General features: G+C 35.5%; 1 protein-coding gene across 2 annotated transcripts in view; it reads right to left on the bottom strand.

The window, feature by feature from the left end:
• Positions 1 to 1,650: 1,650 nt before the first annotated feature.
• The window catches only part of SNX13 (sorting nexin 13), a 68,912-nt gene continuing 48,667 nt past the window's right edge, over positions 1,651 to 21,895 (bottom strand). The window contains exons 17-26 of one of the 2 annotated variants that reach the window (XM_082045712.1): positions 20,635 to 20,704; positions 17,805 to 17,944; positions 15,077 to 15,184; positions 14,051 to 14,161; positions 12,608 to 12,769; positions 11,305 to 11,376; positions 8,738 to 8,883; positions 6,952 to 7,020; positions 5,700 to 5,812; positions 1,651 to 5,229 (exon numbers count right to left, since the gene is read on the bottom strand). In XM_082045712.1, the coding sequence (XP_081901838.1) occupies positions 4,982 to 5,229; positions 5,700 to 5,812; positions 6,952 to 7,020; positions 8,738 to 8,883; positions 11,305 to 11,376; positions 12,608 to 12,769; positions 14,051 to 14,161; positions 15,077 to 15,184; positions 17,805 to 17,944; positions 20,635 to 20,704 (1,239 nt within the window). In that variant the 3' untranslated portion in view covers positions 1,651 to 4,981. Of the gene's footprint in view, positions 5,230 to 5,699; positions 5,813 to 6,951; positions 7,021 to 8,737; positions 8,884 to 11,304; positions 11,377 to 12,607; positions 12,770 to 14,050; positions 14,162 to 15,076; positions 15,185 to 17,804; positions 17,978 to 20,634; positions 20,705 to 21,895 lie in introns of both variants that reach the window. The other variant, XM_082045711.1, reaches the window with a different exon arrangement.

Raw genomic sequence — 21,895 nt, 5'->3', positions numbered from 1 at the left:
TCCTTCAAATCAAAAAGGAAGATGTTGTCATTGATAATCAAATTCTAGCTTCACCTTCAAACTGAGAAATAAGAATCCTGTAAATGTTCAATGTGAGATGACTTGTGTAAAGAAAGTTTTGTACCTACCTGAGTATTAGCTGGCTATTTTAAGACAAAGAACAAAAAGAATAAAAGTTTATTTCGAATTCTGGCTATTCTGTGCATGGAATCATGAGGTAACTCGTACAGTCATCTTCCACATATTCTAAATGAAGAAGAGTTCCCAATTCTCATAGTTTTATCAGAATCTCTTACCTAGAACACCAGTAAATTGGTAACAATAAATTGGTATCTCTACTTAATTCAGATTAACATGTTTTTAGAGCTCAAGATGAGAAAATTACGAACACAAAGACTCAAAAGGCTTCTCTGGACTTGCATTTAAAACATTTCTTAAAGCTACATTTTTTACTCCCACTAAGTAGCTCTTGATTGCAAACAAACTCAATATAATCTAGTTTTCTACTTAAACCCAATCTCAGAATTAACTTATGTTCTGTTCAAATTTTCACGTCAGAGGAAAATTCCAGTTAGCCCTTTCTGAACCAGGTATCAAATAATTTAACTGACCCATGCAGATCATCTCAACCCCAACATACCATAGTAATTCAAAGAGACACAGCATGCATGGGAACCAGTTATTTGAGATAGTTGAATAGGAAAGTATTCAAATACATTTTCATGAGCGGGTGGTGGAAACTGCAGTGACACAGATGTTTCACATGTTTCACGAAGAAGAAAGCTTAATTTCTTTCCAAGTAATTAACAGAAGTGAACTCATTGTTTTCATTACACAATTACTTTTCTTCCAAGAAGTAAATAATGAAATTTGTAGTCAAATAAATGGATGCAGAGTGATGCTGATTACCAAACTTTACAAAAACTTTATCAATCCTCACACATTCACTAGACATCAAAACCAGTAAAAAACAGACAACATGATAGGACTGGAGAGCTAAATAAGCACCAGACACATGTTACCCTCACTTAGCAAACAGCAGATAAATTTTTAAGTCTTCTAAAGGAAGTTGATAATGGAGTTAATTTCTTTCCTTGAAGTGATCCTAGGATAACAGCTTCAACAAATAAGAACTTGCAATCAGCTAGTGGATGAGATGTGTCTATATCCTCTAGCAAAAGCATGTAAGTTAGTGAAGATAGTAAACACTTTATACTAGGGTCAAAGAACTATTATAACATCTCTGCAGCTCAGGACATCTTTTTGATGAATGTGAAACAGCTGGAATAAATACATCAAGGGTAACAATTGTGCTCCCATGGTACATCCAGCTGCTGCAAAAATAAACCCAGGGGGAAAAAGCCAAAGAGTAAAAAAACCTCCTATCCCATGCAACTCCACTATTTTTGCACATGTCCTTTTAAAAGACAGGACTACCTGCAAATACGGCTTGAAAATCATTGTAGGTATTAATTTTTTAAAAGCAAAACCAGTTTATAAACTGTTTTAAGAAAAAAAAAAATCAAGGAATGATTGTTCTATTTAAGCAGCACTTAACAGCAATACTTTAGCGATTTTTCCAGACTTGAGGAACACTGGTACCTGCTAGTGAGAAAAGTTATTTTAAAAGTAAACAGAGACTCATAATAATCCTGTTAATACTTTATTAGTGTAACTTTTTAGCTTTCTATTGGACAGAACATAAATGCAAACTCCAAAAAAAATAAATTCAGAGTCCTCTGCCATTCAGTAGAAGTGACCATGGCAGCCTGTTTCATGTTCATTCTTTTGTTACAGAAACGAGAGGGGCGGGGGGAAGGGAGGGAAAAAGCATCAAGAGAACAATTAGGCACACAGCTGACACTTACTGTACAATGATATGCACAAGTAATTTTATAACAGCTAAATTCATGAGATGTGCTCTTCACATTTTTCCCTTGAAATGCATGAGCTTTGCTCAGATGAGCAAGGATCATTGAGAACAAGGGAATTAACAAAGGAGTAACAAATAAGACTTTTAAAACAAGTCCTTAAAAAAACTAACACAACAACAGAATGCAAAATTGTTCAGCTGAGAAGACATTTTTAACCTAGACTTCAAAACATTAAAAATTCATTTATTTTCAGTTATTCAAATACACATGCATTAAATGAAAATATTGCACAAAATTAAAATTTAGATTGTGGAATCCACGTGTTTTTATTTTGGTACACATTCTGGTAGCACTTAAAAGTTACTCTTTAGGTCTAGCAAACACCAGCAGCACAAGCTTGAGGATGAACCAAATGAAAAATACAATTGCTCGTTTTCTCTTAAAAAGAATTAAGGCTAAAACAAGTGCATTTGTTGACAATGGCACAATTTTCAGTGGCCAGTCACAGCACCCAAAGGCCAGAAGATACATCCAGACACTTAAGTGCTGTAGATTAACATTCAGTTGTGGAGAATTTCTAGAATAATAGGCTGCGTGGGTTGACTGGGCAGGTATTTTAAATCGTCAACAGGAAAACCATTTAAATAAAGATACATACGAACTCTTTTTAATACAAAGTATTCATTTCTGATGATTCTTGCCAGCCAACAGGCACCACTGAATTATGAAGCCACATTCTGTAATTAAATACAGAAGACAAAACTTCAATACATATATACATATGCACACACATGTATATAAATGTGTGTATAGGTATATATATGTAATAAATTCATTAAGTAAAACGACTAATAAACATGGCATATTATGTTCAGTTCACATTCCTAGAGATATTATTTTATTTTTGTAAATAAATGTACCAGATAATTAAAAAAAAAATTCCCAAATCTGCACATGATCACTATTCCCTTGAAATTTTTCATGGTACCTACAGATAAATAAAAGGTTCCACAGATGTGACAAAACAGTATTTGAACTTCCACTTTCATACTGCATAACAAATTCAGTGATTTAAAAGACATAAATTAGATTGGGTAAGGATCTATGATATATTTACTATATCGCCATGAACAAGTGCTGAACGATCTTTCATCAGTCAGATGTCAGGTACTCTGGAGCACCCTGACATCGGAGGAAGATACACGCATGTAAACAAGAGGAGCTGGCTATGTTGTTTACTTCACATAGAACTCAAGAATTTTGTTAAATTCAACTGCATTTCATCATTACACTTCTACAGAATCTGCAGAGAGGAAGGGCGAAGGGTTCTTACATATTTACCAACTTGTCTTCCTAGGGATTATAAACAAAAAGGATTTCAATTACAGTATTTATTTCTGCAATATAGAGAAAAAAAAAAAAAAACAAGTGCACTTGAGCCCATGCATACTGTATGAGAATGTTAACAGTACAATATGATCATCATAAGTAGTATAATAAAAGGCTACATTGCATTAATAGAGTCCATGAGAAAAAATGATCTATATAGAGGCTTCAGTCAATCTAACTAGGTCCTTTGAGAGGCTTCTATCTTCTCTTAGAACGCTTTCATAAAAGGTCTATGTTCCTCCCTCACATTAAAGGATCATTTGTTCCCATTTAGACACAGATTACTATAAGGAACCTTGATCAATAGCTGTATCTTACCCTGTGTCTAGCATTCAGAAAAAAACGGACTCTATAGGATTAACTTTCTATTCACCCAGACAGCGGTGCTCAAACAGTAGGGAACTAGGAAAAGGAAAACACAAACTGAGATATGCTGTGGCCAAAAAGGATGATTCAGTTGTTACTTTATTTTTAATCGGACAGAAATTCTTCAATGAAACTAACCAGATGGATGTGGGGCCTTGATGTCAAACTTTTATTAAAATTTTACACTATGCAAAAAATAAAAAAATTATATAAAAAAATATTGTTGTTTTATCTCCTTTTTATTTTCATATATACAATGAGATGCGTTCAGGAATTTCCAAGTGTTTGCATATGACTAATGAAATCTTTTACCTGTGAGGAACCAACTAATTCTAATATTTTTCCATATGACGCTTACACACTAAGAAGGAAGGAATCTTTCAATTAAGTAGGACATAGTCTTCTACACCCAGAAAAAGTTCCAAATTTTAGTGGGGAGTTGCATGTAAACTGTGTCTTAGTGCAATTTCCTCATCTTCTAATATGATGTCTATCCTCTCTGAAACATGTACCCCCTTCCTTCTACAACAATCAACTTGACATATGGTCAAATATGCCAAGTGAACATAAATACCACGCCCCTTCTCCACTGAGGTTACATGCAAAATGTATGTCAGGTGCCGTAAGAGCAGAATATGCCTCTTAAAGCTACAAAATAATCAGAATAAAGGGTTTATTTCTACTGCACCTCTGCCTTTACTGAAACTCCCATTAGATCTAATGTTAGTTTATTTTTCAAAACATGAAAGGTGAAGTAAATGTGGCGTAAAAGCCACATTACCTCAACTTTTCTTTACTAAATGTACTTTTTTTATGGGGCTGTAACTATTATTCCCCTCTCCTATGAACCTGCTACTCTAGAGGCTGCTTTTCCTGTCAGCTCAGCCTTTACAGGAATGTTAAAAGAGCCCTACAGAGCCTCAACAGTCGTAACACAGAACCAGTTCCACCTGATTCTCACACATTGCACTATCTCCCAGCGCCAAAACATCCTTTTCTTCCATTGTATCACCGCAGTTGTGCTTTACTTGAACAGTCTGGCACTTTTCATTGCTGGCAAAACATCGACTCAGGAACGGAAGGAATCAGCATTCTTGTACATTGGGCCAGTATTCTTCTCAAAGTTGCATGAAGACGCACCAAATCATTTAAGACACACAAACCCTTCTGGTAGTGGTTGAATTACAAGTGAAGATGAGAAGATCCACAGGTCTTACAGATGCATTAATAATCTAATATGTGACACTAGAAGACTGGTGCAGAAATAACAGCATGTGAGTTTGAAGCCCCAGAGAATCTGCCCAAGTAATTAGTCCTGGACAAACATACACCAGCTTAATAGGTTTGAAGTGTCACCTTTTCTGCAAGGAAGGCGCTTGAGTACAATGTAGTCTCTGCTTATACCTCTGCATCTGCTTTGACCGTGAATGCAGTTTGTTGAAGAGCTCATGGAACTTATTTTGTGGAAATAAGGTTTCTAGGAATCTCTCCAGAAACACGTACACCATTCTCTTATTGAGTTGAGTGTGCTGGAACATTTCGAAGACCCGAAGAATGCCTTTCCGTGTTGTCTCAGCACCTATGATGTGCTTCAGTTCATCTACAAAAATGAAAGTTACACAGAAGCTTAAGCTAAATTCTGCTTCTATGTGAACGAACATAAACTGAATATTAAGTCTTTCAAATTATGCAGCTTGGAATTTGAAGTAACAGTGCCTCTGTTACACAAAACATGACTAAGCTAAAAGTTCTCTTACAGCAGAAAGGATTTCTGAAAATTACTTCACTTTTACACTATATATGTGCAACCATGTTATTTTACATGAAACCATGCTGCAAAAAACTTCAGTCCTCTAGTGAAACTAGATACCAGGTTGGTTCTAAGAGAATTGCAGTTGCAAAGTCAGAGTACCTGAGAAAATGTTGAGTGCTTTAATAATTTAAAACCTTTTTATTTAAATACAATTTGTATCTCAAGATTTCCTTTCAACAATCAGCAAGAATACTGACATTAATTCCAGTAACAATGTATGGTAACAATTATTAGGCTTCAACCCCCGAATCACTTACCTGGCATTACCTCCAGTAATTTGGTCTTTCCTGCCACTCTTGTTCTCATTCTAATAGCTTTGTCCCTTCGTGGAACAGTTTCTGCTAAAATGCCGTTGGGCCAAAAAGCATCTCTGTAACAAAAGCAAATCTGTCAAAATACATTAAAATTTTATCAAGTGAAAGGCTCTTTTTAACCCCTCAAAGCTAATTCATAAAATACAAGAAAGTAATTTACACACAACCTAACACACACTTGAAACATTAGAAAAGAGAAAAGATTAAAAAGAAATCAAAAGCAAGAAGTACAATACACTCAACCTATTAATAGTTACCATATACTTTTTTGGTACAAGGATCACATGAAAGAAAATTTTAAGAAAAATTTAAGAAAATATTACACACCAAAAACACTCAAATACCACATGGTTATTAAATAAAATGTATCTAATATTTGCCTTTACCAATCAGCCTCTATTGCCACTGAGAGACTCCAGGCTTAAGTCTATTAAATGTTTCTTTAGATCTCTGACAGCAGTTAACTTATCAACAAGCTAAAGCTGAGATGAAGTAGTTCCAGTGTAGTATAAAACCCATGGTGTAAGACATGCCTTTGTCTGAAAAGGTATTTAGCCTCAGTGAATGACATTCTGTTTCTGAGTAAGAAGTGTACATTCTTTCTTGGTTTTATTAAAGAATAACAGAATATCTTTGAAGCATGACCCTTTGGCTAATAGGCTACTTTATCTCTTTCACCCCATCAAAAAAAAAAAAAAAGGCAAGGGCAGGAGTGGCTTTCACTCAACAATATTGCAGAAACCATTAACACTTTTAGGAAACAGAATGACAGAGCATTTGATACATTCAAACTCAGACTTCAGTTCTGTTGTATCTGCCCACATGCAAAACATATCAGCTTAGCGCTGTGGGTTTTTTTTCCATAATTGTTTATCTTTCAAGAGAAGGCAGGCACATGCCTTCAGCAAGGTAAACAAGACACTTCATCCAGTAATAAGACGAAATTCATAAGTATACCCATACTCTAGCTCTTTTAGACTGGTTAGCAAATAACTTTCTAAGGAAGAGGAGAAAACTCAAAAATATTCTTCATGTCATATTACTCTCTCTCACTTTACACATAAAAAGCAGTGTATGCTCCAACTAGAATTCTGTAATAATAATTTCCTCAGATAAAAGGAATAGGAAGGATACACAGATATTAGACATGGATTGGCAAGTACTTCATGTTTATCATCTATGATAAAAGACATACCTGAAGCGTTTCACCGCATCTGCTACTTGCTCAGGAGATGTCATCCAATCAACATGATCAACTATTTTTCTAAAATCAAAGCAACAAGTCTCTCATTTAATTTTTAAAACAGAGCACAAGTAAGTATGGCATTTTAAAGAGAACTCTAGGGCAAAATAAGTATAAGTTCACCTTTCTCCAACTCCATAAGTAAGTTATACAAAACTTCACAATCATAAGGCAAACACTGATTGTCAAGATAAAAGTCTAAGCTCACTGATCACTCTAAAAGCTAAAGTGATTATAGCTTTTTTTTTTGTTTCTACTTTTTCTTTTTAAGTAAATGTACTATGACTATGCAGTCTGGAAAACTGACGTTGCAACTCAATTCAGAGAAATGTTCTGCTTGTAGAGCACTCCTCTTCATGGAGCACTCTTCAAGTTCTGCCTCTATAAGCAAAGAACCTACTTAAAATCTCAAATTACCATACTTATGTATGCACTTCATAATCTTTAACAGGAGATACAGACTGGCCATAAACTTTGACCTTCATTCATCAACATACACACAACTCAATAGCCAAATATAGCATGTTTACAGAAACAATATACACATCTGTGTATCGCCACAATCCCAGTTATTTCTCTAAACATTATTTGAATTTAGTTTTCTAAGAAACAGAATAACACAATTTTGCTGCAGAATGCCCTTAAGCCCCAAGAACCTGCTAGGATTGACTGCTGGTCTGGCTGCTGAACCAGAGGAAGCTGTGAGCATCTGGAATAGCTCCAAATGCAGAACAGTTCTGCACACATCTCTGCAGAAAGAAAACACCAGCCTGTGCACAAACTCGGCTAGTTATACTACAGTCTGAAAACAGCAAAAAGGATTCAGAGTTGTTCAACAGGGCAGCATGTTTTTGGAAGCTGCTGTTATTACATGGCTGCATCACTACTGGTACCACAAGAACTGTCTATACGTTTAACAGTGATGATGAAAACATCAAAAATTTACTTGTGAAAGGTAAAAAGTAATGATACAATGAGGAATGTTCTTCAGAAGTAATAGGAAATTACTTGTCGCCTGCCAGAAATTAAGTTTTTGATTCATGGCACTAATCCAAAGCGACAATTTAGTGCTAATCCTGTTTCAAGAATTTTTTTGTTCTACATTTTTATTTACTTTTCAGAAACAAATTATTAGAAGGGAAAGCCTGGAAACAGTAGATTTCTAAGCTGTAGGCAAGAAACACTGCTTATTTAGCACTAGTAAATTGCTTTGCATTTGCATGAAAAAGGGCATAAGTGAATTACAGAGAACATGGGTGGCAGAACAGACCCCCAGTCCTTTCTCTTCTTTTCAAGTATGACAGCAAAATCTTAACACAGCAGCTCCAAACAGTTCACATAATTTGATAGTGTCAGCATATTATTTGTGGCATCAAAGAGGTGTAAATAGAAAGAGTGCAGAAAGCAATAAATATAATTAAAACCAAAAAGTATAGTGTAAAACACAGAGCAAAAAGCACAGACACCATCAGTATTAAGTTACATTCACAGAAACGTGAACTCTTGCTGATAATGTGAAAGCTCTTTCGGAAGCTCTCTAGCATAAAAGTTACGGGAATTTGTCTTTAAGGAATGTCCTGTGTTTATCTCCATTTTACACCACATTTGTGCTTGGTTTATTGACCCTCTTCAAAGGGGAGTGCATGCAGATCTACACCACAATAATTCAGTAATACCAAAAGGGATTTATACACACATTCTACACAGTCTCACTCAATCGCTCTAAGAAAAGCATTACCTATTAATTGTGTCACCATATGTTGCTCTAATAAGTTGCTGAAGCAGATTTTTTATATTTCTTCTTAACCACTGATTTCTTTCCTTTAAATCAAAGACTTCGTCCATAAGGAGGAGCATTACTCTCAGTGGAATATTGTCATCCACCTGATCAAGTGAATAAAAAAATATAATCAGTAAATTTTTATTTAAGAAAGCTACAGTTTTAGCTGCCACTTCACAGGCCAAATGCTTCAGTATAACGACAACAATGTCAGAAATACTTTGTTCTGTATTTTACTGGAATATGACATCTTCACTAAATCTTCTGTAACATCACTGATAGCAAAGAAAGATTAAAAATTAAAAGATAAACTAGGCTCAAATCCATTGAAGATTTAAAATAAGACAAAAAGAAACAGTTATTTCAAAGCTGAACAAAATTAATATTAATACAAGTAATAGGTCCTAAAGAGAGCTTATCCCTGACCTCTTCCTTTGGTAGCTGTGCTTTCCACTGCCTAACATTAAATCTCTGAAAAGAGCTTCTGTTTGGCATCTTTTTCTTATGGATGCACCACGCCAAATTCAGAACCTCCTAAGAACAATGACCTTTTGCTGCAATGAACTGCCCTTTATTTAAATATTGCACCAACCAGCATGGCTATTAAGTGCTTTTATGCTTATAGATTAAGAAAAGCATCATCATTTTACTACTTAATAGAAGATGTTATATATACTAGCTTACAAAACCCAACTTTTGTGGAAATCCTAAACCAGAGGATTCACTAACTTTGGATGGCGTACACTTGTAGTAACTGACAACATTTTTTCAAATATTAAAATATGAGCAAGAATTTACTAAATTCTGTCATATGAGATTTTAGATTTTCATCTTAGTCGTTATTAATGTTTCTCTTATAGAAGCCTACATATTGTTAAGCTATTGCATAAAAGATAGCATTTGGAGTTAAAGTCATATTCCACAAGACACCGCAAATATTTATCTCATATACAGCATATTAATTTGATATTTTGACTGATTCATTATTTAAACTTTGTGTTTACTACTAAAAACCTTATAAAAATCTTAATTTTAGCTTGGTATTCTACTATATCCTCAGCAAAATGTATTTAGAGAGTGAATGCTCTTTGGCTTTTTGCTTGTTTTAATTAGGATTTTTAAATTATAAGCATAACATTCAGAATTTTGTTTTGCATTTTAAACCTGATACAGCTCTACCTGGAAGGGCAGTAGTTTGCACTATATTGTTAATCCTACACTGGAAGAAGTAGCAAGATCTCATAGCTCCGTGGACTGCACAACTACATCTATAAATGGAACACAGACAGTGGATTCATAATTCAACTGCAGATTTTACAGATCCATGTCTCACTTTTACAGTGCTTCTCCACATTTAAGAAACAGGAAATGTAAAATTCTATTCAGACTGGCCTATTTTTTGACTGATTTAATGACTAAGTTGTGAACGTGTCTTAAAAGAGCAGCTTGAGAGTTGAAAGGTTTTAAAACATTTGAAATCCACCTTTCAGAAAGCTGGTGTGTTAACTTAGAAGCTTTCAAGAATTGTAGTTTCTATTCATTTTACAGAAGATCAATGAAAATATTTGCAGAGAAGGCGCTCATATACTTCAATGACATTGTTTTGTTTCGCCTGTGAAAAACAGAAGCCTTGGGACTATCAAAGATACACATTTGTAATTACAAACTTACGAATACAGTGAAAAATAATGGTGAAAAAGACTCCAGAAGAACTAAAGGCTGTGTTATTTGAGCAAAACTACATCTATCAAGTCATCACGCCATCATAGCAGTTATACACAGAAAGACAAACTGGAATGCTTTGATGTGACCAAAAAACCCAAAATGTGAAGGGCAGAACAGGTGCAGATTTATGACCATAACAAATTGCACATAATCACTGGTAATCTCCTGGCCCTTCTGTCCCACTTAAAAGTTTTTTTCCAAATTGTTTTCACATATATGATCAATATTTCAATCAAAACAACAGCAAAATACCACAGCTTATGAAAACAGCAAGAGCTTAAAATTCACTTTCAAGTTTCTAATGCTACTATTTTATATATTTTAGGTATCCACATACTAGAAGCTTATTATTTAGGAAAACATTTGGAAGGTTTTTTTCCATAAAAACATAGCAAACACTATTTCTGATCCATTAAACAAATGCTCCCTGAAATGTCACATCAGAAATCAGAATCCATAAAATGCCAACTGAAATGATGCTAACAGTCTGGCATCGCACGTTCTTTTAACAGACAGAAATAGGAGGAAGGAGGAAAAAAAAAAAAACAAAGAAATCCCCACCCAGAAAACACAGAAGCAGTAGCATGGATACTCTAAGTTATTGCACTATTGTGCAAAACATTTTAGTACTAATAAAATGTTAATTTTAGAAGGAAGCATCTAAGTTTCTTTTTAAAAAGCTAAAAAACTTGTAATTGCCTGGTATAATATCAGAAAAAAATAAATATGTAGTTTAACATAAAATAAGTAACACATTTATTTGGTTTTAGAGGAGCCAACTTTGAATTTGTCCGACTCACATTATCATCAATGGGTGCTGCAACACGGCAGTGTTCAGGATCTGAGTAAGTTTTCTGGATCAAAGGAGGCACCTACAATGAATAAAAGGTAATGTTTATGAAGGAAAATATACTTTAGAATGCCAATAAAAACATTGTTTTTCCTAATAAATTTGGTTAGGAAAATGGAAACCAAACATATGATCAAAAGTCTACATACTACCACAGATGAGTATACAGCAGTCCTTTCATCTTGCAGCAAACCAAGCCTGTATGTATTATCCTATAGCTATCAAAGTTATCAACACCTTTAAGACAATCCACATATATTTTCTCAAGTGCCTAATGTTTCAACTGAAAAACACCCGAGAAATTCATATGGGACTGATATTTCTTTTGGTATTTCCTCTTGATCTTAAGTACTGCCCAGCCACGGACTTCCCAGTGAATATAACTGCAGATATAATATATTGTTAGTCACCCGAGGGAAATTACGAGTAATGAGAAAGTCCAGAGCCAGTCATTTTATCTCACAAGTAATAAAAAAACCCAAACAACAACAAAAACAAAAGGAAAAAGCCCTCCCCCACCCCACAGGTTTATTATTCCATTTCATGGTCTAAGGGTTAACTCATCTCAGTTGCTGTCCTACATCTGCCACATGTAAGTGTTGTGGTCACATCAAATAGAACAATTCCCGACCACAGACCTTACAGCTACACACAGAAAGTGGAGGGTAAGGGAAATGAAGTTAAGATGGACATATTAGGAAGATTACTACTTTCACAGGACTTCTAGACAGCCTGCCATGCAACCACTCCCCCAACTCTAAGGTATTATGTTTCAGGAATATAAGATATGAGGAAAGATGACAGGAAAGACAGAAGAAAAATTAATTAAAAATTCAGCAAAGAATAAGCAGAAAAGAAGATAACTCCTTATTCTAAATTTCAAAATATATATTTTTTTATTTTTCTAGTGAAAGCAGTAGATGCAGCAAACTAACTTTGTGAGAACGGTTGGTTAAAAAGAAAATCAGTGACTCTCATATTCTTCTCAGTGGCTGCACTGAATTAAGTGAAGGACCACTGTAACAGTCTGCAGATGTCATCTTAAAATGTGTTACTTAGTAGCAAAAAACCCTCATGTTCATAATATAATGACTGCTGAATCTTTTTTAAAAAAGGGTGTAAGCATAAACCAGATTGCTCTCCTGTCTAATGACTTGACTCTTCATTATAGTATACAACATAAGTTTAAGCGAGTTGATAGCTAACCTCCTATTAATTTCCTAGTATGTTTTAACTACCAAATATATTCTTACCTTGAAAAATGATTGCTTTATGTCTTGTCCCAATCTCTCTGACATTTTACCCATGTTGTCTGACATTTTAGTCATTCCCTCTGCCAGGCTGTCAGGGAGAGACTTGACTGCATTTGATACATTTCTCATAGAGTTACGCAGTGGGTTTACAAATGTGTCCATCTGAAGAGGAAGATGTTTAACCAGAATTGTATAATCTGAGGACACTAGTACATTAATACACTATGAGAAGTATCATACTGTTCCAGAGAACAATAACATAAAGAACAACTCAAATTGCTTAACTTCATTACAAAATGCAGAATAAAGTTTTAGCTTCACTTTGATTTCTATTTCTTGCTCCTTACAGCCCTACTGTAGCTATCTTCAACTTTCAAGAGATCTTTTTCCTAAATCATTTCCATTTCCCACACCTCAGTTTTTCTTAGCTTGAATTTCTTTTCCTTCTCTTCTCCATTCAATGCATGTCTCCCTTCTAAGCTTCCTGCTTCCAGATGTTTCACATCTGCTTTCAACTCTTCATCTTCAAAACATGCCTCTTAAATACTACTGCAGTAGTATGTTTTAATATCATGGCAAGTATAATTAAAAAAATATAAAGTAGTTCCACAGAAACTGTTACAATTTTTCTTGCAGTATGTATTCTAAATTCAGTCCAAACAGAGGCAAAAATACTAGTGTGATGACCTTTAAAAGTTAAGTTTATGAAGAACATAAGCTAGAAATCTTAGTCATTACATAAACCTTGATAAATATTTAACTGTTTCATTATTAAATATTTAAGGTATACAGGTAGATCACCAACTTGAAGTGACAATACAGTTGCAGATGCTCTTTATATCAAAATCACTAGAAGTTTAGAAATAGCTATTTTTGCAAAGCAGATGCCCACACAAACTGGTCAACTAAACAAATAATCACTTGTCTGAAGAGAGTTCTGGTGGCTTAACAAAAAGGGTGCACAGCTCAGGGCTCCATATTTGACCAATGACTCCGCTGTTAGTTAAAACAGCTAAATACATCACAGCTGCTTTTGAAGGGAAATGCATTTCATCTTTTCAGCTGAAGAGTGGAGAGCATGGTAACAGCAGCAACTACAGAGAAAAGAACTGAAAAAAGAAACTAGAGGGAATGAGACTACAGAAAAAAAATCACGGGTGTCTGACAGAAAGTAATTTGCAATGAACATATTTTAAAGTAGTCTGATTTGAAAATTCTATTTCCATGTCATACGAGTAAGTTTACCTGGTATAAAACCAGTAAATTTTTGGTTCCGTATGTCCTCAGATACTTTGTCACTCACAAAGTATTAAAGCAAGTCACTCGCAAGTTGTTTTTAAAGTGTCATATAGCTGTTTAATATCAGTTTAACATCTCTGTTTAATGCAATCATTGCACTAATGAACGTTCTTAAGTTTCCTTGACAGTGCAAAACATTCTTACCTTCCGTGCAAAATCTCCCTTCCCTTTGCTGTAGGCTTTATTCTCCAGGAAGTCATACACGTAATGGGCTAAAGCTGGAGAAGCTTTCATCATTTCAGGATTTAACAAGAGCTGAGGAAAATCATTTTTAAAAGCCGCTTTTTAATAAATAACGAAAAAGGCCATAGCAGTCAGCCTACTAAAAGTTTAGCATGCATAATCAAAGACACTACATCTTGCAATGTATTTTTTCATTTATTCTCTGAATTTTATAACATTACACTATTCTCAAGATGAAAACAAGGTGCTTCTTGATAATTCCCATAATTGACTAGTATGTCAATTATAGCACCTCACAGAAAAATACACACCCTTCTCACCACCAAAACTGCTTCTAACACTCCAAGAAAAAAAAATAGCTGTGACTGAAAAAAATATTTCTATTAAGATTGGGGCACATATGCCACACAAATTAAAATAGCCACGACTGAAAAAAATGTTGCTATTAAAAATAGGGCACACAAACAAAAAATATATTAGTATTCCAAACAGCACAATCAGATTTCACAATTTCTTATTCATTTTCACTGTTTACTGTTAACATGCCCATTGTGTTGGTTGACAGACTTTAGTGCTAAATGACCAGAAAATCGCTATGAAAAAGACAGCTTCATTTAGCCGGGCTGATACAGGCCATATCCAAAGGGAGAAGCTGTGTGGTTTGCTGCACGGCCAGAATGGGTGCCACGTCCATCCTTATGCAACGGCACAAGGGAAAAACAACCACAAACACAAGTGTAATGTAAGAATGAGTCAATGGCATAGAGCTCCAAACCAACACAACTGGAACATCACCAGCTCAGAGTTGGGACAGAACTAATTGAGAATAAACCAAAACAGCAAAAAAAGGCAAACTTATAAGATAACATGAAGTTCTTACAGTATAATATTTAGGATTGTGTACCACCTACAGCACAACTGCTTTTTATCTACCTCAGTAAAAAGAATTACAACCAAGAACACAACCACAAAAACATAATGGCTTACCTGCAAATATGCATTTAAATCTTTCTTCCTCTTTTCCAAAAATTCTCTGTCCATATTATTAAACGTCTTTTTGCCAGGAAGTTTCAGTATATTTGCAAGGTTTTCAAACTAGAAAAAAAAGGAGAAGATTTTTTGTTCTTTTAAGAGTTTCAAATCACAACATAATCTCAGAAATGACAGGGGTCATTATATTCACCTATTCTTATCTACCATGTAACACCTGAAAAATAATTTCTCCCTCAAGCCCAGAACTCAGATTCCTTGGAGAAATGAAAATAAAAGATAGATCATCAAGAACAAATGCACGAAAATTCTCAGGCAACTGCCAAAGGTAAAATTTAATTTCTGAACACACACGATACTCACTTTTGAAATACAGATTAGTGTAGCGTGCAAAAGGTTTAAACTGGATATTTATCATTACTATTTGGGCAGAAGTTAGGAACGTTATGAGACTACATCAAGAGAACTTGCAAATCTTTCTAAAACATCTTCCCTTTCCTCTCCTGATCAAACCTACTACGGTAATGATTAAGCTTTTATCCCTGGAGTGGACAGCAGCTCCCAGTTTACACATAGGTTATCACACCATGCTTTACAGGCCATCACCTGTGCCTCTTCTCCAGGTAATGACAGCGATTGGCACTGGTTGACATGTCTTTCGCTGTCCCAGTTTTACAGAAAGAAAGGGTGTTCCACAGAAGTAGGAGGGAAAAAAGAGGCCCTAACACTTAAGAAGGTTGAAAATTTTTGCTACAATGCGCAAAATATTAAGAAGTGACAAGAATAAAACTCAAAGAATCAGGATTATACACATACAGAATCCAGACTTGCTGTAAATAATAAATAATACTGTTAAAGTGATAAAGAGAGAGAAGTATAGTATCTAGGATCTATGAAACAACCTGGAAAAAGGTTCTGTCCTTTTTTTCCTCTAGCAAAGACCACAAAACTACAGATTTAGTGAGAGATTGATTCCATTCAGTCCCTGCAAAGTGCCTTTTTGCAAAGACATCATTGAACTTGGGAAGGTCACAAAGCTCATATGACATCTATGGCCTGTAGAAGCACCAAAGAATAACTACTTCCAAATTCACGAATCCCATTCCCTTACAAAAAGCTCACAGCCTCTATTTTACATATAGTATCTACTTCAAATTATATTTCTTACATTACTGACTAAAGAAACTGGTATGAATCTATTCAGTACTTCAAGGAAAAAAGCTCATACAGATACTACAGACAACTAACTTCAATTCCATTTTGAATCAAGTATCTATTTCATCTGAAAAAAACACAAACAATAATCTCTGCCCTTCCTATTAATTTTAAATAAAAGATTCTAACCTTCACCGTCAGCATGTCAACAAAAATGTCTCAGACACCAGAAGGGTGTTCAGTGTATCGGTGACATTCCTGTGCCCCTAAAGCCAGTAGAGATGTCCATTTTCTTGTTGAAACAAAACAAACTTGTTGGGCATTTCTGAAATGCTACAGTAAATCACGGGAATCTCTTCACCTTTCGCAATCTTAGTGTTCTAGAATAACATTTCTATTTTCTGTAAATCCAGAGTCGTCATATTACAGTAACAAGAAATTTCTGAGCTTTAAACTTTGAAAACTTTTGCTTCTGTCACTTTTTTCTAGTCATTTACTGGCAGGTCAGTTTTAAATGACTGCCCCATACCAGCAGAACATTAACTCCACTATAAGATCCACGAACCCGTACCTGTTTCAGGTCACAAATTCTTCAAAGCAGTGAAATGATTAAAAAAAAAAAAAAAAAAAAAAAAGAAAACCAATGCAAAAAGTCATATTTCAAATTTACTGACAGCACACTAAGATAATCAGAAATTAAAAGAAAAGTCAGGCTCTGCTTATAATTAATACAAATATTCAACACAATGTTTGCCTTGTTTTAATAAATCCTCCTTCGTTTTTACTACTGTTATGACTGTGCTAACCTACCTGCATAGAATTTGTTCTCTGTGCCTCTCTATTAATAACAAGCAAAGGGATACAATCCAACACTTCTGACTAGTTATATGCAGTCAAATCTGACTTCTCCAAAAACTTGGTCTAAAAGCATTTCACCTTCCTCTTTTAAAAGCACTGCATTTTCAGCACTTTTTCATGTCAGCAGGTTCTACGTTGTACCAGCTGCTGAATTACAAGTCTCTGTTTATTCTTCTTTCATCTTAGAAGGCTTAAGAGTCTGAAAATACAAGTACAGCAATAAAAGGCAGACTGTCTAGCCGCACACTGAACTGCCAACAGCTGTCCCTTTTAAGACCCCAGCACTCCTTAACGTTTCACTTAAAACCTAAATACTTATTTTCCAAGCTCAGTTTTTATTTCTTAATCTCTGTGACAAATATAACAAATAAAACACACCACTGCTTGAGACCAGTAGCACTTCCATACAAACATTTTAAAGTAAAATTAAGCAAATGGGGGCTGGGGGAAAAGCTTTCTAAGTTCCATTTCTATTTGTTAGAGCAACTATATAGCCATCAGGTACTGAACTATATACACATGCACCTGTAAACTGCTCAGTACAAATAATGTACGATACAAACAGTACAAAAAGTACACTTCAATGGAAAACAGCGTAGTGCTGTAACTCCACATCTTAACGCACTTTGAGAAAGGCAATACACAATGCCATACCATGACACGGAAAAAGCACCTTCCAAAGAAACCGTGAAAGATTTATGAGATTAATTACCTGCTCAGTGATCCTCATGTGAAAGTCATGGAAATCACTGTAGCGTCGATATGTCTTCCATGTCTCTTCGCCGTTTGGATTTCGCCGATGGACTGTGATAGCGTACAGCGCGTATGTCTTGCCATGGTCATTACACACTCCTGCCACAGCATATGGGTCATAGTCAGCATAGACTAGTAGTTTAAAAACAAAAACAAAAAAGGAACAAACAGAAAAAAGGAAGACGGAAGGACACAAACGTGAAGTGAAGAAATGTCTGGAATGACAGACTTGAGAGACAAAAATGGACATGCAAGCAGAAAAATAAGCCATCCCTTTATCCAAAACCCTGCATAAGTGATAACCTTCAGAAACTTATTACATCAACTTAAATAGAGAGATTAAGCAGCCTTAAAGTTGGACAAGTTTCACTGACATGCAAAACACAAAGCATAGCAAAAGGTTTCAACTTAAGAAGAGTGAATAGAGCTTTTAAAAAATAATTTTAACCTAAAAAACTCAAGATAGAGGTGAAAGCTGTAAAATCAGAAGAAATTACAGTCAGTAATAGTGTTGAATAGTGCACTAATAATATAGAAAAAATTGTTCCATCAAAAAAATCTGTAAATACAAGACAATGCTAGCAGGCTGTAAGCATTTGGTTTTGTTATCAACACGAGCTGTTTGTTATTAACTGTAAGATAGAAAACACACCCCATGCTATTTATATATAACTATATGTACACTCATATGCATTCTGCATGTGTATTACATTTATATAATGTATTTTGTATGTGCACACACACATTTTATGGAAAGAAGACATCCATCTTAAACAGAAGTAAACATCTTTTTGTTCTCCACTGAATATTTAATTTCTCCTGGACATTTGTCCACCACAGAATTCTCCCAGTATAGAGTTTGTTTCAAAAATTTTCATTTCATCTACAGAATAACCCAGAACCAATATTGTTTACACTGCACAACATGTTACCAATTTAAAGAGTGTATCTCAAAGTATTGAGCCAATACCCGGTAGCAGCAATTTTCCAGTGGCTAGATTAAACTGATTTTTAATCAAGTTCTGTGAAATTTTCAATGCACCCATGCTTCATAAAATACATTTTTACTGACAAATCATCAGCTACAACCTCTGTTGTGCTTCCAGCTTTGATTTCTCTCAAGTATAATGCCAAAGTCTGAGCAGTCAGGGAGTGCAGCCTCTAGAATAGGGGGGAGCTACTGACAACGTAAGAATTACTCCCTAGCAAGGTGCACAGTGGGCACAGAACTTCTTTGCCATCTGTCCTCTATAAGAAGAATGTTAAGTGCTGAAGCCCAAGAGGAAAATCAGGCAGCCAGGATGTTGCTAAAAGGCTGCCCAAAGAATGGAGCTGGCAAAGCCCAGTCCCAAAGACAGGGAGCAAGCCCAGTTCTCGGAACTCCCACTGACCACCTTGCTGTGCAGCCACCAGACCACATCTCAGGGGCGCTGCTCAGCTGCACCTTTAGGACAACCAACCACTTCAGGGCAGGAGTGGCAGAAAAAGAAAGAAGTTGTCCCTGCCATAGCTTATGTTACAGCTGTTTAAACAGTGTTTGTTTTGAAACATGAGACAAGGTGAATCCTCAAAGATGATGGAGCAGACCTTGTTTACACCCCTCAAGCACAGTAAAGGGTAACCATCAGCAGAGGAAAGGAACCTGCGGACAGATGCAAGATGCAACTACTGCCTGTAGCATCCAGATAGCAGGGACTCATATTTCTTGTTCAAACACGAGGCAAAGAGCACTAAGATTGCCAGTTTAACCTTGTATTACAGCATGACCTGGTACATATCCCCTGGTTCAACTGGAGTATTAAGGACTCACAGAGCCCAGCTTATAGTTATGAATACACACTGCCATCAAGATTATGAATTGAACATAATTTGTGTGGTTCTAAGTTTACCTTTTTTCTTAGATCAAAACAATGACGCCTCCGAGTTTTATTCAGAAAAAGGTATCAAATGCCATTTTAATTAAGCAGCTAAATTGTGATTCTTAGCTTTTATTTTTCCCCTTCTCCAAGGACTGACTACATGAGACTTTCACTCACACTGGTTCGGAGGAACAGAATTTAATTAAAATATCAAGCAGCTGAATTCTTACTCACAGCTCCTGTGTCCACTATATAAACACATAGATTTAAAACTCTATTGCATAGTAAAATCTACCCCAAATAAGTATCTGAAGATTCATTCACAATTTGATCACCCAGTGCAATCTCGTCTAACTAGAACATTATAAATAATAACTGAGAAGTTTTTGTTATTTATTCTCACATAGTATTTTTTTTCATTTATTACTAGGCAATTTTTTTCAAAAGACAACCAAAAATGCCACCACTGTAAAGACTGAAGCCACTACCTTAAATGAACCTAAGTCAATAAGGAAGCACAAAGAAATAGGTGAAAATATTCTAGTAAGAGAAATAACAGTCAAGAGTTAGAATTGTGTGACTAGAAAAAAACAACAGATGGTTTTTTTGAATTTGTTCTTTAAATAACTGTTAAAATAAATGCTACTCAAAATTAAATTTAATGAATGATTCTCCAGAGATACAAAACAAAAATCCCATAAACAACAAAAATTAAATCACATTTTAAGTACAGATATACAGTTTATGACCTACAGCACCAATTCTGTAAGGATTTCCATTACAAGGACTTCAAGGGAAATAGGAATTTAAATGTTTTATGAGGTTAAAAAAAAAGTGAAAGCATTAGGATTTCAAGGGCCTGGAAATATCAAAAAACTGAAAACAAATTGAGGAAAACAAGTAAGCAGCCATCGTAACAGATTCACTTACCAGTATCTGAGATGTATGCATGGAGCTGAACTGTCTCATCAGAAGGGACATTTGAAAGGTCATCTAAGGACTGCAGGGTTGGGGAGAGAGGGGAGAAGGAAGAAATGAGCAAGAGAGAATAAGACTGCAGATACATCTCATTTAGAGAGATGCTTTTTGATTCATCTATTTTGTTTTCAAACTTTCCATTCACTACACTAATAGAACAGCTTAATGCACTGTAACATTGCAAACAAGTGTCGCTATTACCTGGTTACTAAAGCCTTTTACAGAGTGTATGGTCCCTCATTTCCCCTACCAGTTTCACAAAGTTCTGTAATCACTCTAACGTATTTGCCACTTTTGTTTGATTTCTCAGTTCCAAGAGAAATACAAATAGTTTCCTACTGAGCATAAAAAAGACAACGAAAAACCCCCACACACAGTGGAGATACAGGTGTTGTATACTAAATCTTTTGTGTACAATTCTGTTTTCTTTCAACTGACTTAGAGCACTACACAAAAGTTACAGTGCAGCAGAAGTTGAATAATTTCTCTGCTGTATGTAAAAAGCAGCAAACTCTTTTCTCAGAAATGTTTTCCCTCATAAAAAATGAACAGGTACATCACCAGCTGGCTAAAATCCTGTCTCCCTATTCAGTGATTATTGACATCAAAAGAGGCCCAACAGGTCTTTTATAGCAGCATTGCTACTATTTAAAATTAATACATTCGACTACTAAGATTTAACAAATCCCTACAAGATTTTTGAATGAAAAACTTGGAGCTACTGAAGTAGAATTCATAGGCATTGGGATCCCAGCTTCTTTATATATTTTACTCAAAAATTCTAAAATTCTTCAGATACAAATTCAGAATGAAAATGCAGCTATGAGCCACCTTTTATAATTTAACCAAGCCAGTTTAATAGCAAATTGCTACAAAAAGTTACCTAGAATGGGACCTACTTGCTAGCAGGTTAGTCCACCTGTGTCGAACTAAAACCTCAATATGGGAGACCTCATCATGGCTACAGCTTCCTCACAAGGGGAGGAGGAGGGGCAGGCGCTGATCTCTTCTCTCTGGTGACCAATGACAGAACCTAAGGGAATGGCAAGAAGATGTGCCTGGGGAAGTTTAGGTTGGACATTAGGAAAAGGTTCTTCACCCAGAGGGTGGTGGAGCACTGGAACAGGCTCCCCAGGGAGGAGTCATGGCCCCAAGCCTGACAGTGTTCAAAAAGAGACTGGACAATGCCCTCAGACACATGGTGTGAACTTTG

Source organism: Streptopelia decaocto (assembly GCF_964273445.1).
Source record: "Streptopelia decaocto genome assembly, chromosome: 2".
Taxonomy (NCBI): Eukaryota; Metazoa; Chordata; class Aves; order Columbiformes; family Columbidae; genus Streptopelia; species Streptopelia decaocto.
This window is presented reverse-complemented; position numbering and strand designations above follow the sequence as displayed.